This window comes from Rhinolophus sinicus, linkage group LG10 (genome assembly GCF_036562045.2).
Source record: "Rhinolophus sinicus isolate RSC01 linkage group LG10, ASM3656204v1, whole genome shotgun sequence".
NCBI lineage: Eukaryota > Metazoa > Chordata > Mammalia > Chiroptera > Rhinolophidae > Rhinolophus > Rhinolophus sinicus.
Window position 1 is genome coordinate 103,418,111 of NC_133759.1, and position 15,550 is coordinate 103,433,660.

The 15,550-nt window shown below is 47.1% G+C and overlaps 1 protein-coding gene across 1 annotated transcript in view; it reads left to right on the forward strand.

Moving 5' to 3' along the window:
* Window positions 1–15,550, forward strand: part of DOCK2 (dedicator of cytokinesis 2) — a 362,053-nt gene that overhangs the window by 274,928 nt on the left and 71,575 nt on the right. The window contains exons 28-30 of the mRNA XM_019741000.2: window positions 544–642; window positions 3,187–3,281; window positions 13,609–13,687. Of these exons, the coding sequence (XP_019596559.2) occupies window positions 544–642; window positions 3,187–3,281; window positions 13,609–13,687 (273 nt within the window). The remainder of the gene's footprint in view (window positions 1–543; window positions 643–3,186; window positions 3,282–13,608; window positions 13,688–15,550) is intronic.

Consider the following 15,550-nt stretch of genomic DNA (forward strand, 5'->3'; position numbering starts at 1 on the left):
GGCTTCCCCTGGTGGTCCAAGCACGGCCCCGGTAGAGAACTTCAGGGCCCTGAGGGCTCTAGAGGAGCCCTTGGGTCCTTCTGACACACCTCTGCGGACAGGTACAAGTGGGTGATCGTCCCACTTTACGGACGAAACAACTGGGGCTTAGATATGTACAAGTATTTGCAAGAAAATCAAACTGTCTCCAGGATCGTGATTGAGGCTGGGTCTTCGGGTACCAATGTAGTGCTCTTTCCCCAGTGGACTAGTGGCTGGAGAGGTAATGGGCTGGGTCTTGTGTTCTGGATCTGGAGCTTCTGTTATAGGCACGTAATAGGTGTTCAGTAAATGCTTTGAGCTGATGAATGAACCATAGGAGACATCTCTTCATAGGGAGGTTTCTTATGCTGATCTGGTGAGGAGATAATCTCCATCCCTGGGGGACCTTTTTATACTTGCCTGGCATGGTTGGGTGTTTTCCAGTCTAAAGGCAAGGAAATGTAGATGTATCTCATGGCCCTCCCTCCACAATTTCATAGCATTTTTCTTTATTTCTTGCAGAGTCACTTTGTGGCATGTATGACAGCTATCTTAAACCAGATGGGCGACCAGCACTATTCCTTCTATATTGAGACCTTTCAGACCAGCTCCGAACTTGTGGTGAGTCTATAGGATGGATGCTGGGGGGTGGGTGCGGGGGGGAGACATGTCACACTCTTGGTTCTCAAGAGTTTGGGGCCACAATGGCTCCGCCATGGACCTTGAGTCTGTGTATGTCTAAGTTTGCTGACATGATCGTGTGATTCCCTATTTCTCGTCCCCACTTAGGTCGTATATATCTTCTGGAGCCTGTCTTCAGGCCATGTCAGAGATGAGACCCGGATGTCTAATGCAGACATGGTTTAACAAATATTTGTTATGAATCATGGGCATTCTGGGGCTTAAGGGCATGAATGCTGGAGTCACACAGGGTTGCATTTGAACCCAGGACTTGTCACCAGCTGGTTGTGGGACCACTGACAGGTTAACCTCTCTTAAGCCTCAGTTTTCACATCTGTAAAGTGGGGATAATATCGTTTATATCACAGGGTTGTAAAGGGGTTAAATGAGAGCACAGTAGCTCTCACATATTAAGTGCCCAGTAGAAAATAGCTAATATTACACGATGATAACAAACGCATAGAGGGAATTAGCCTGTGACGCCCTTTCTTCTTCTAGAGTCTCAGTACTCATTTGCTGCAGGACTATCTGCCTGGGCCCTGTGGCCTGCAGGTCCATATTTCTGCAGCAGATGACTTCACCCACCTAGAGCCCAGCCTGGGCTGTCCCCAGGGTATAGGAGGCCCTTGCCCTCAGTGTGGTTACCTTTGTCTTTGTCCCTTTACTACGGCCATGTTCAAGGGTTCTGCTGTCAGGGGCGCACTTTCAACTCTCCTTGGAGGAACCAAAGGCATTGGACCAACTTCAGAGAATGACCCATAAAAAAAAGGAATCCTTAGGAATCCAATGTGCTACCTTTCATTCAGTGGAGAGACTGTCTCCTCACTGGAGTAGGATGGGCAAGAAATGGAAGCTCTTTCTGAGCATAAAAAATAAAACACAAACAAAGCTAAGTAACCCAGGATCCTCCCCCTCCAGGTTTTCTGTGTCTTGGGACATGGGACTAAAGAGACTAGATTCGTCATGTTTGACCCTCAGTGGGAGGAAAGGTGGGAAGAAAGGTGGGAAAGAGAGTTTTCATTTATTGAACGTGTACCCTTTCTTATGGAATCGTCGCAGCAGTGCGGCACAGGTGTCATCACTCTCTTTTACGAGGCTGCGGCCTGTTGGATCACGGCCACGTAGCTAGTATGGGCAGGGGTGGGACCCAAGCCTCCATCCAGCCCCACCTCCGAGCCACATCTTCTCCTTCAGAAGCCAGGGCGTCCATCTGTGAGCCAGAGGCTTCTCCATCCCGGTAGGGAGGGCATGCGCCTGAGATGACCCCACACTGCCCCCACGGCGTTAAGGATGAGTAATCGCACCGTCATCAGCAGCGTGGAGCGCTCAGTGGGCACTCGCCATGCGCCAGGCTCTGTGGGAGCATCTCGGGGTCAGTGTGCCCTTGATTCTTTCTGTGACCCTCTGAGGTGGACGCCACCCCCACTCTGCTGAGGCAGAACCTGGGACTTAATGCACTGACATCATTTTCCCCAGAAGCAACGATTGCTGGAAAAGAACCAATCTTATTTCTAAAACTTTGCAATTTCGCGTGAAGCAGTGATTTTCAAATTATATTCCTCCCAGCCTTACTATCCTCTACCATAAACACAGAGAGAGAGAGAGAGAGAGAGAGAGAGAGACTTCAACCACAGCTCTTCTACTTATTTTATATCTTAGGTTCCAGGTAGGATTTTTCTTGAACAAAGAATTCTGCTCTTAAAGCCATTTGCAAACCACAGGCTTAAGGAAAGAGCTCTGAGCAGATTTCCTATGGATTTTAAATTGTACCTAAAGCACACAGGTGGAGACGGTGTGACTTCACATCGTCCGGCTCAGGAGGGTCCCAGTGGCAGTGCTTCTGCTCTCTGCTCCTTGGCTCCGTCTTGGATGTGTGTCCTCCAAAGATGGAGAAGAGTTTGTCCGCTGCAAATCTGATGGGCTGCACTGAGGGCCACTTTGAACCTCTTCAAAAGAGAGGAACAGACTCCCGACCGTCTTTGCTCTAATCAGCCCAGAACGTCTCTGGGACACGTGAATGATCTGTGTTTCCAGTACTGCTAATTAGATGTTTCTTTTAATAATAGTTTGTTTGCTCAGTGACCTTGGATGCTTTCAGATCGTGCATATTATTTCCTTCTCAAATACATATTTGGGAAGATGATTATGAAATTGCTACGTCAGTGACTACATTTACTTTACTCCCAAAGACAGAATTAACGTGCTTTGAGAGTGTCTCCGCATTTCACACCCGTGTCCCACTTACGTTTGTGACACAGTCTCCCAGTAACTCACGTTCAGCTTTCAACTAAAAATCTACCACCATTGGTTTCAATGGATTGACTCAAAGAAAGGCTGTGTCCCTTCCCTTTCTGCCCCTCAAAAAATAGTAAAGAAATAGTAGAAACAGCCAACAAACTCTTGGCACTTTCAGTCTGTCCCTATAAAACAAGGTGACAGGTGTGTGTGTTTTTTTTTAATTTTGTTTTGTTTTTACTATTTCAGGACTTCTTGATGGAAACATTCATCATGTTCAAGGACCTCATCGGGAAAAATGTGTATCCTGTAGATTGGATGGCCATGAGTATGGTTCAGAACAGGTGAGCTACGTGTACTTCCTGACAGGCACGCCACCCTGGCAGTCACTTACAGGGCGCAGGTAGAGAGAAGATGGCAGCGCTTCTCCCTGGGGAACATACATGGAGGTGTCACAGCTCCTTTCTTTCCATTTTTAAATCCTGGGAAACTCCTCACCAACCTCGCTTTTTTCTTAAATTTGTTAGTCCTTATGCCTTTTTATTTACCAATCTTCAAATACCAGTTACAACATCGTACTTTGGAGGCAAAGTATTATTGCAGTCTCATTACAATTATTTCAATTTTTTTCCACATAGAATATATTCTGTGACATATGGCAAAATAAATTTAGGAAACATTGGATTAAACAGCTTTGATCAGATTTCTGTGCTGCAGGACTTCTCAGAGCCTTTGATATGCTAATGTGATTCTCTAAATTAAGGGTTTAGGATATAGCATTTCACAGATTAATTTGCCCATGGAACCATTTGGAATGCATATACGTATGTCTCTGTGTATACATATAATACCTGTTAGCATCTCATAGAATACCAGTGGGACTCAAGTATAATTCAGATCAAACATGGCCCAGTACATTAGATAAAAGTAATTATAGTAATTATAAGCAATTTCAGTCTTTAATGCTTCCTCTCAAATAGTATTATTTCAAGCAAATTAATTGAATTCATAACACTCAGCAATATTTTACAGTATTCCCTTTCTCCATTCCTCTGTGTCTCAGTGTTTCTCAGATCCCATGGTTTACCCAAGTCTCTCAGGACCTTATTCTCAATTCCTATCCACAGCCTCCTTGAAACGGGGTCCTCTTGGCTCCTCTCCTTCCTCTCTATCGCTTTCCTTGGGCTTCTTGTATTTGTTTTAGCTGTTTCCCATGGAAAGCCCTTCACTCTACATGAGCTAGAAGTTTTTTCTCTCTGCCGATCACCCTTGTTCTAGGTCTCAAAAGCCAAGAATTGTCTTGCAAAGACAGAAATACCCGCAGAAAGTGGAAGAAGGGTAAACACGGACGTAGCAAAAGCAGAATTCTCTCTAGTGGGAGGCAAAGTGGGAAGACGGTGAACATTTTTATATATCGGTAGTTTTATCGTTGGATACAGTCTGAGAATTTCTATCTCATGTATGTCTGAGTGCTGACTCCAGTCCCAGGTGGCCTCCGGTCCATGCTTTTCTGTCCTCTGAAAAGCTGCTCTTCCACTAGCTGGATCCCTAAGTGCCTAATCAGGTGACATGATAAACACACTCCCCACAGTGCTCTTGGGGCCAGCTTTAGGGGCTGGTGAAGGGAAGGAGAGGTTTGTCAAGGCAGAAAGAAGTACTTGTCCATGTATCAGAGCCTGGTAGGAGGAAGAAAATCAGCCCAGTCTGGGCTCACCTTGCCCTGATGCTCTGTTCATATCACAGAGAGGGGAGACTGGCTTTTGCAATGATTAAAGTGTTGGTGGGAAATTAGCCCCGACCATGTTGTGGGTCAGAGGCAGGTCCCTCCCTAGCCTTTATGTCAGGGCCAGCTGCCTCAGTCCCTGCACTCTAAAGGTTCCCGTGCTTGGTTGAATGCCCTGGGGTCACCATCTTGAGATTCTAAATCATTTTTCAACAAGGAGACTCACGTTTATATTGTGCACTGAGCTCAACAGTGTGTAACTGGCTGGTCATTGCGTATGTCGCTGCTCAGCCATCTTGTGCTATGGTAGGAACCAGCTCCTACACTGTGTCTGAGTCCTTTCACTGTCTGTCAGCTCCTCGGCAATGTCTGGGGGTTCTGCCAAATTACATGACCTACTCTGTCCTTGAGATGCTTTCAACTACGCAGTGTTAGCTACCATTTCGTACATCTGTGACTTTGCAAACACTGTGACTCCACTCCCCTCAAACGCAACATAAAAGCGCCCTTCCAATTCTTGACCGTGTAATTTCTCCTTTGCGGATCCTTCTAAGATTCTCGCATGGTAGGAGAATATGTTTCCCCTCTGTGTTTCCACGCGCACCCATTGATAACACTTACCCTAGTTATCTCCTCAGACGATTGCTTCTGCCTCTAGAGAATGGGCTTCTTGAGGACACGCACTGTGTCCAGTTTGTCTCTGTGTTTCCAGCTCCTGGCACAGAGCCTGACATTCATAAATGTGTATAACGAGTCTGTGTATCCAGTGGGCACTGATTGATTAGGAGTTGAAAGAAATCTAATTCAAATTTGCCTAAGCAAAAAGAGAATTTATTGGCTCGGACTACTGAAAGATCCCGGAATTATGGCTTCAGGCATGGATGTACCTAGCTGCTCGAACAGTGTTATAGGAAATCTGTGTCTCTACTTCTGCTGTCTTCTCTGTTGGCATCGTTCTCAGGCAGATGCTCTCATTGAGGTGAGGAAGATGGGCTCTGGAAGTCCCAGATACATGTCTTACTGGATTAGCGACAACAACAGAAAGAAAAAGCCTCTTCTTCAATAGGTGCAGCAGAAGTCCCAGGTTGATCTTCAAAAGCCTGGCTTGAGATACAGAAGCCCAACAAGAAACCTCTGTGGCCAGGAGCATAAATGTGCTGTTTCACTAGGCTTGGGTCACGTGAAACTGGAAGGCGATGGTTAGCTCCTCCCAACACAAACGAGGCGCTGGGGGAATCGTTGTGTAGAGGAGAGTCTCATCAGTGCGCAGGCATCTGAGGCAGTGTCCGGGGGACGTGAACCAGAGAGGCTGCAGCCCGACTAGGCCAGCCCCCACATCTGACTAGTGACAGTCATCCTTGAGGAAATGCAGTGAGGCGCTTTGGAGAAATGTCCCCTCCTGAAGTACCAGCTCGCTATGTGCGGACTTTACTTTCTTGGGCGGACAGGCCCCCAGAGAAGATACAATAAGCCTTGTTTCTTCAACCCTAGGAAATTAGGATGTAATTTTCTAAGGGACCTAAGAAAGTGGAACTGCCTTCAAAAGAGCAACATTTGTATCTGTTAAGGATCAGCTCAGTACTATGTCTCTACATTAAAAAATAAAACAGTTGGGCTCAGAGACACAGCCTGAGTGTCAGACTTCTTAGTTCTGCCACCTTCTCTTTCTTGGGAAGTCATTTACTCTCTTGGAATCTCCTTAGCACAGTGCTGGTACCTCAGAAGAACTCGCTAAACGGAAGCCTTGCCATCTCCAGGTGCAGACAACAAACTTAGCCTTGGACCAGAGAAGCATGTACCTATCGTCACCCAGAAAAGATGCCTGTTTTTCTCCTTGTGGGCACATCGATTAGTTAATAGATTCCTTCATCTTCCGGCCACAGTGCTCCCTTACTGCATGTATAGAGCGCTTGAAGTTTTCTCACTGTTTCTGCATCTTGTGCCATGTTATAATAGCTAACGTGTTAAGTACCCATCTCCACCTCTGCTGTGAATACTTTGCACATATTGGCTTCTTTACTCTTCACAACAACTTTATGATGAAGAACTATTATGATCCACCTTTCATCTATGAGGAAACTGAGGCACAGAATAGATGAGTAACTCACTCAGTGTTGCACTGCTAATAAGAAAACAGAGGGGCCGTGCAATCAGAGCCCATGTTCTTAATCTCTACTCCTTTAGCCTGTAAACTAGTGAGGCTTGTACATTAAGTGCATTGTGCATAGGTGCCAACTGCGCATATATGGTCTCAGGTAGTTGAAAGAAGCCCAAAAAGGTAACTTGCTCAAGGTCATGCATCTTGTTAGGGAAAGATTTCAACATAGATTGGACAAACAGATCATGGACCACCAGATCAGTATTCCTCAGATCACCGTTGTGAAAACTGTGGCAGCCTGAGCTCCATTCATTCATGTGGCCAAGGCAAACTTCCTATGTTGGTTAGTCTGTACATTACAACTGCCTTCCCTTCCTTCCTTCCTTCCTTCCTTCCTTCTTCCTTTCCTCCATTACTCCCTTCCTCCTTCCTCCCTTCCTGCCCTATTATTTACATATAGTTATAATTTATCTGTTTCCATAATTTCTCTATTATCACTTATGATTTATGTATGTATGTATGTATTCATCATATATAATTCATCTGCTTGTTGGAAGAGGGAATGGCATTTTCCAGATTTGAATGTCTCCTCAGCGGGGTGCTGTTTGTGTATGCAGACATAGTGACATGTCTACTGCAAGAAATACCGTCTGTTAGAGCATTTTTCTTTTTGGTAAGATGCAGCATTCAGTAAGATGTATTTACATGACATGGTTAATTTTTAAGTGATCAAGTTCTTTATAATATTGTAAATCAACAAAATTATCCTCGGAACCTCTTTTCTCTTCCATCTACACCTTAATTGGGAAGTCCAGCATTTTGAGGGGACTTGGGAATTTATACACAGCCCTAAAGCTTCTCTAAATGGAATCAACCAACACATATTTATAGAGTGTCCTAGACATTCGGGACCCTGGGGAGTGGAAAGACCCATTTACTCCTTTGTCCCGGAAGGCAGGGGGCTTACAGTCTAGTTGGTGAGACGGTGCATATGCCCAGGGTGCTATGACCACGTGCTGCAGCCACTGTAGTGAGTTCAGAACACAGAGAATGCCCAGAGCAGTGAGGGTTTACCACTGCCCGGGTTCAAATCCTGCCTCCACCAGTTAGTTCTGTGACCCTGGATAACGTTGCTTAATCACTCTGACTCAGTTTGTCTTGCTGTTAAATGGGGCTACTAATATACCTATCACAAAAGATTTGTGTGAGGAACTAAATGAAATGAAATAATATATATAAAGTACTCAGAACAGGGTTTGACATATAGCAAGTATTTCATAAGTATTAGCTATTATTTTTATTTTCACATTCCTATGGTCTGGGAATACCCAAAATGTTTCACAGCAGAGACAAATCTGGGCTGGATCTCGTCTACCTTTATCAACGACTTATTTCAAGGTCTGACATTGTCCTAAGCTCACAATAGGCCCATAATTAGGAGGTCACAATAGCTGACCCTAGGAAGTTGAGCAGGGCCGTGCCCAGCAATGCTATGGCAGCTCCATCAGTGCTGACAAGTCATGGGTGCCCACCTCCCCTTCTTCTGACCTACATGAATTTGCAGTGCCTACACCTTTATGTAGACCCCACCTCCTCCAGTCAGTGTGGGTTCTTTAGCCAGAACAGCACACCTAACCCTGACGCCCAGCTGGTCACAGGATTCCAGATTCCAGGAGCTTTGCATCCCTAACTGGAATCCCAGATTACTTGAGAAGCGAAGCGTCAGGGGCACTTGGGGTGAGCCATGCCCTGACACTCAACTGGAATCTGCTGAGTCACTCTAACTCTTGGTGCATGGTTGTGAGGAAAGCAGCTTAGAGGCTCTGGGAGGATGGATTTCTCACTGCCTCAAGGGGAGGGATAAGAACTCCTTTCTCCTGGCCAGCTCTTTTATTTCCATCTTTAAGTTTTGACCAGCAGAATCCCGGAACGTGCCGTGAGCCAGCATGGGAAATGGGATTCAGAGAGACCTTCTCCTTCCCTTGGGCATTCTCACCAAAAGCACACGCCCACCTTCTGTTTCCTCTTCCATTCACATCGTACAAACTGTGGGTGTGGGATGGTTGTCACATCCGGCTGTTTTCAGCCTCAGATCCTCCTGCCAGAGCTCCAAGGTGGCCGGGCAGTTAAGGACCACCACTGCCATTTGCTGAGGACGCCTGTGTGTGCAGGCCCTGGGCCACCGGCTCCCTACACCGCAATCTCGTTTAATCTCCGCAGTTGGGGCAGCTAAGACGCCCAGCACTCAAGCTGCCAGCTCCAGGCCACAGCACAGAGTGGGCATTTGACCTGGAACAGGCTTGCTCCTCCGGCTCTGCGTGCCCCTCCCATTCCTGCATGCAGCCCCAGGACTCCTGTTTGTGGTGCATTGAGGCCTGCTCGGGAGACAAAACAGACAGACTCTCGGTTGCCTCCAGTAACAGGATTTGTTCTGCTCCACGGCGGGGAGCAGGGAGCTGGGCAGCGGGTCCAGGGGCTGCGGTGAGGCTGCTTGGGGAGCGGTTTTCAGGTGCCAGCTTCAGGGTTGGCTCCCCTTTCTGCCAGCTTCTTCCTACTCACAGCAGCTGACGCTCTTGCATACGACGTCCGCTTCCTCACAGAATCACCTGCTCACGGCTTCCACTCAGAGCCCGGTTCACTGCACTCTCCCTGCTTTTTCTGCTTTGGGACTGCCTACAGGGCTTTGATCTACTCCTCTCCAGGTCTGGGTGCCCTCACTGGGTACCCAGAAGATCACCCTTAGGCTGCTGGCTCCCCACGGAAGACTGCCCGAGTCGAGTGTTGGCCCTGCACACACCCAATAGCTGTGGGCAGGGCAGCAGGCAGTAGGGATAGTGTGAAAAGGCTCTGTGCATCGCGGGCACGCGGGCAAGCTGGCCTCCAGGGAGCCCGTATGTCTTTCTGGTTCATTGCAAAGGCTTCAGAGAAAGAGAAACCTGAGATTGGGTCTGACTCTGCTGCTTTTTAGCTGTGTGAATGTGGGGAAATTATTTGATCTTTCCAGTGCTCAGTTTCCTCTTCTGTTAAGTGGATGTAGTAATAGCACCTACCTCCGTTTGTGGAATTAAATAATGTCTGCAGAGCATGTAGCACAGGGTATAGGAATGATAATTAGGAATCTTCTGTCATTGCTGTTATTAATAAAGTGAGATCACAACTTGTGTTGAACAGAATTACAGAGATTTCCTTATGGACAGAGCAGTGTGGTGCTTAAATACTGACGTTCTAAAGCTAGCATACCTTTCTTTAAATCCCGGTTCCACATGTACTGGCTGGGTTTTTGGGAAACTTACTCACAGCTCTAAAATGGAAACAATATCTAACTCAGGAATTAGTGTGAGAATTTAAAAAAGGAAAAAAGAAGAAATCCATGCAAAGTACTAAGCATGGAGCCTGGCTCGCTCCCGGTCGCTGGGGCTGTGATTGTGATCGACCTTATAGAGCCTGCTACGTACGCTTCACAGATGAGAAGCAGGGAGTTTGGGTTGAGATGTGATGATGAATTTTGTTGTCAGCAGTTCAAGTTCATTGTTGAAAGTAGCAGCAAGAGTTGAATGTGTTTTCATTCTTAACCCTCTTCATCATATTAGTGCTAGACTTTAAGTACGATTTGTTTTTTTAAAGAAGAAAAAGGAGAAGACAAAAGACCTACTTTGTTAAACCCAAACATGGGAAACCACACTTAAGTGATGTTCTGATTCCCAGAGGCTGGCTGCAGAAGAATCCAGAGAGAGAGAGAGAGAGAGAGAGAGAGAGAGAGAGAGAGAGAGAGAGGAAACTTGATTTACTGTCCCCCAGCCCCTATCTGCCACCAATTTCCACCATCAGCGCTGGGGGCTGACCAATTTCTGGTAGTCGCACTGGCCTTTGAGAGCTGGAGACAAGTTTGGGCCAACAATCAAAACAATGACTGTTGTTGAAACTACTGACAGGTTTGTTGCTGCTGAGAATTACAAAATTCCTCATGCTGGTATCATATTAGAGAGTCCAAAATGTTTATACATAATATGACAGCCACGCGATGCATTTCCATCTGGGAATCAGATACAGATCTTCAAGGAAAAAGATACACATGTTTCTTCAAAAGTATAGTAGCACATGACAGAAGAGCAAAACCAGAGAAATCTCACTTTCTGGCAGCCTGACAGGGTGGCAGATTTTTGTGGGTCTTTTATTTCCTGTCTGCACATGGCCCTGCCTGCTTCAGAACGGGTTGCTGGCTGCTCCCTGTCCTCTGACTGTTCATTTTGCTGTCAGTCCCTGCCTTTGGAAGAAAAACGAAGCAGCCCAAAGTGGCCCTAGCTGCCACGTTACTATTATCCCCATGTATCAAGCGCTGTGCTCAGGGCTTACCGTGTATTCACCATTACATGCTGCAGTGACCCTAGGAAAGGGGTTACATTGCTGCTGTTTCAACAAGCAAGGAAACTGAGACGTCAAAGGTGATATTAACACGTCCCCAACCCACACAGAGGGGAAGTGGCCAAGCCAGAAATCACATCCAATTGTGTGTGTGTGTGTGTGTACGAATCTTGTGATCCCAATACCAGGATGCATGCCATCTTTGTTCAACATTTAAGTGTTTAAGGAACAAGTAGCCCAGAGTTCCTTACGAGTAATGTCAGATATTGCAGGTGCCATAGAAGCCTTACCTACGCTCTTGGCCCACTCAAAATACTTGCTGCTTTCGTGGACATTTCCCATGCGTCCCGAGAGCGTCCTACTTATTTCATTCCCTGGGCTTTCTCTGGCTGCAGGAGAGCACTCAGCCACCTGCAGGGCAGGCCAGAAGTGCTAAAAGGGACTTATTGTCCATGTAAGAGCAACTTCTAACCAGTGAGGGGCTGGCATTCATGGGTAAATAGCCCAGCTTCCTCCCCCTGGGAGGGGACACATCGGATGTGCAGGTGTGTTCTGTACAGTCTCTCAGAGGTTCTTCAGCAGAATGGAGTCCCAGTTCTTACCCACAGCAATAACCTTTAACTAAACACTTCCTTTACTGGCTGGCTTCCTGTTGAGTCTCAGGTAGGCCAAACAGGCATTTTGCCTGGGTCAGCCACTCAATAGAGAAATTGCTAATTGGCCATGTTCATCAAAAATTATAGGCAAAATTACAGGTACGAGCTGGCCACTGCCCTCGAAGGTTTTACACACACAATGGAGATTTGGCCACAGTTGGGAAGTGACTGCAAACATCCAGGAGAGAATGATGGTGGCTTAGTTCAGGTAGTGGGACCATGAGAAGTAGCGAATTCTGGACATGTTTTTAAAGTCATGTTAAGAGGATTTGCTGACAGGCCAGGCGTAGGATGTGGGAGAAAGAAAAGTCCAAGATGCTACCAAATTTCCCCCCACCCCCTCTAACAATTAGAAGAATGGAATTGGCCTTAGTTGGATGGGGAGGCGACAGAAAGGGCAGGTAAGGAGAGTTGAGTTTTGACATGTATTGATTGAGATGCCTGTTAGTCATCCAAGTGACGCTATAGAGCAGAGAGCCGGAATGTAAGCTAGAGCTCAGGGAGAGGCCCGGGATGAAGACATATACACTTGGGAGTCAAAGGCATGTAGATTGGAGAATAGATGAGATCACGGCGGGAGCCTCTGATTTCAAGGAAAGTACAATCTAGTGCAGGAGACACATTACTGAGTCAGACAAATCAATCATCCTACACCATTACGAATGCTGGGAACGGAAGTTGCAATGAATAGCCTTTGGGGAACACAAAGATACAGCACACCCTGCCCTAAAAGAGATTAGAAGGAGAGGGGTATTCAACAAAGGAAGAGCAGGGCCATGTACTCCGAAAACAACCAGAAGCACAGGAAAATAGTGAGAAACGAGTCTGGAGAAGAAGATTGGGGTCCAATCATGCAGGGCACTGACTGTGAAAAGACAGAGTCTGGGCTTCGCCTGTGAATAGCAGGGAGCCGATCACGTGGGTGATTGACATGTTTGGACCTGTCCTGTAAGGCCAGGGGCTCTTGAGGTTGGCGGCGCGACAGACAGGAGACTGCAAGATTAGTCAGTAGGACTTGGCCAGAGGAAGGAGAGGAAAAGATGGACGGGAAGACATTTAAGAAGAAACACAATTTGACAACAGGCGCCAGAATGTTAAATGTGCATAACATTTGATCGGTATTACCGTTTCGGGGAGAAGACTGGAGAAGAGATGCATGTAGGAGGTGCATGGTACACAGAGAAGAGTGATCACTGCTTATAACAAAATGGCTGTGGGACAACAGAAAGGTCCATCAATAAAAGTCTCATTAAATAAACTGTTATGCATCCAAACAATGGAATGCTTTCCAGTGTAAAAGGGATGATATATCTGAGTTCACTGGCATGAAAGGAACACAGACGCTATTGCTGAGTACAAAAACAGACTGTGAAGCAGCATTTATTGTTTAACCCCATTTATCAAAACGGTATCTGTAACATATCGTTTGTGCATATAGTCTAGGGAGACCTTTGAAATTAGGTTCTTCAAAATGTCAATGATGGTGGTCTCTAGATGGTAGGATTTGGTGGTGTGCTTTTTGTTTATTTGTTTAGGGAGGGGCAGTTTCTCTATCTTTATGGATGGCATGAATTTTCTGCCCTAAGCAAGTAATCGTTTAAACAAAATCGTATACATTTTCCAAAGAAAGTCAAACAGATGGTCCTTGAATCTTGCAAGGTGAACATGGCCCCATGTCTGTGGTATGAGCAGGTGTTACAATGTGGTCAGCTGACCTGTCCCTTGAGTGTTTGGGACCCTCCCTGAAGGCTCTTGGTCTGGGGCATGTGGGAGGGGAGGGATGCCTGAGGCAGCATGCTCACGTGGTCCGGTGATCTTCTCCCCTCTTCCAGAGTCTTCCTGAGAGCTATCAACAAGTTTGCAGAAATCATGAACCAGAAGTTTCTGGAACACACGAACTTTGAGTTCCAGGTGAGTAGGAAGCCCTGTTGGGGGCTTGGGTGCCCTGGCAGGGCTGATTCTCCATCAGGCAAACCTCAAAGCACACACAGATATGCCCGGGTCTCTGGGGGCTTCCACACAGGGGTGTGGGCAGGGAGGGAAGTACTCAGGGTTTGGAACCGGCCCTTGACTAGTCATTAACTGAGCAGCATATGCAAATGTGACTGCATAATGAATCTTGTGCTAAAGAGCAGACTTGCAGAGGGGGTGCCACCTTTTAAAAATGGATGACATTTTCTTACTTTATTCACTGGCGTCTAGGAAGCCACTCGTAGACGCTGAAAAACATAGCTCTCATGTACATCTCTGTGACTTCCTGATACCTCCAGAAGTCACTTTTAGTGCTCAGACCAGACACGGGGCCTCTGTGAGATATGTGTCCTCAAAGCATTTCCCTGGGGCAAACAGGATGATGCTTCTGCTCAAGACCCCGGCAAGAAAAACCAACTCTCCAAAGCCCTGTGGAAAAGTCCAGACTGCTACGTCTGGCTGGAATTGTGAGAGAAGGCCTCCCAAAGGGGAGCACCCTCTGCGGAAGTCCTTGATCCCCAGGATCTCTTGCAGTGTGAGCTTAGGGAATGAACTGGGGCGATGGTGGTTTCTGCCAGCTCACCTGGGCTTCAGGCCCTGCTGGGGCCTTGGCCTCTGTCCAGCTGAGCACCTTGGGGGTGGCCTGCCCTGCATCCAGGCCTCAGTGGACTCATCTGTAAAATGCTCACATGTCCCCTTTGTGCTTCGTAAGGTTTTCCAGAACTGGAATGTGCCAAGGTGCTGGCTGGAGGAATTCTGTAAGGTCCCACCAGTTTCCTTGCAAATACTTCTTCCTCAGAGAGGCCTCCCCTGCCTGACTCCTGTCTGAGGGCCCCCCCACCAACCCCACGGTCATTACGTATCACCACTTAGCCTGCTGTAGTCTCTTTAAAGCACTAAATGTTATCTTATTGGCCGACATGCACATTTTCTCTCTTTCCTCCAGTAGAACGTAAGCTTCCTGAGTGCCAAGAGTGTCTTACAGACTCTGCTCTGTTCAGGGCACACAGTAGGCCTCTTTGGGAAGGGGTTGCCTGGGTTAAGCCCTCCGAGATCCACTCTGCTGGAGAGCACTCGCCTATAAGTATTTAATACACATTATCTTTGAATAAGATTCTCGCCCACTCCCTTGCATTTAAATCAGGCAATTGAACTATAACGATAATGAAGATAAAAGAGTAGCTGCCATTTCTTGATGGCCGATGTGTGTTCATCCCATGAGAAGCATTTTGTGGGCATTCCTTTCTCAGGCCTTACAGTGACTGTTACTATTAGCTTCCTGCTGGAAAGATGTAGGAACTAAGACTCCAAGGCGATAAGTAGATGGCCTGAAGTCACACAGCGTGTCAGTGCAGAGCTGGAACTAAAGCACAGTGGTGGCTGGCACAAAGCCCGCAGATGCCCCGTCCACATATGGAGTTTCACTCCACCGTGGGTTCACTGCCTGGCAGGGCCTGGGTTATAAATCTTTGACGGGGAAACGAAACATGTCACGTTGCCTGTTTGAATCGGTAGAAGTGTTTGATCCCCTTCCAACGCGGCCCAGATGCCCACAGGCTCTGGTTCCGAGGACGTTCAGGGAAGCTGAGGAAGCCATTGCTCTTTGGAGGGGCAGCTGGGAACGACACACCTAGGGGCCAGTGGCAAGGCAGTGTTTGGGCCATAAAACTGCTGAGTGGTTTGTTCCTCTCTTTCTGTGGGCAGTGGCAATGAAAGCCTGGGACCTGGTTTCCTGACTCTGGCTCTCCCTCTGCCCCCGTGGTCTGAAGGAGTACTTTCCAAAAGAAGTTTAGCTTCAGTCCT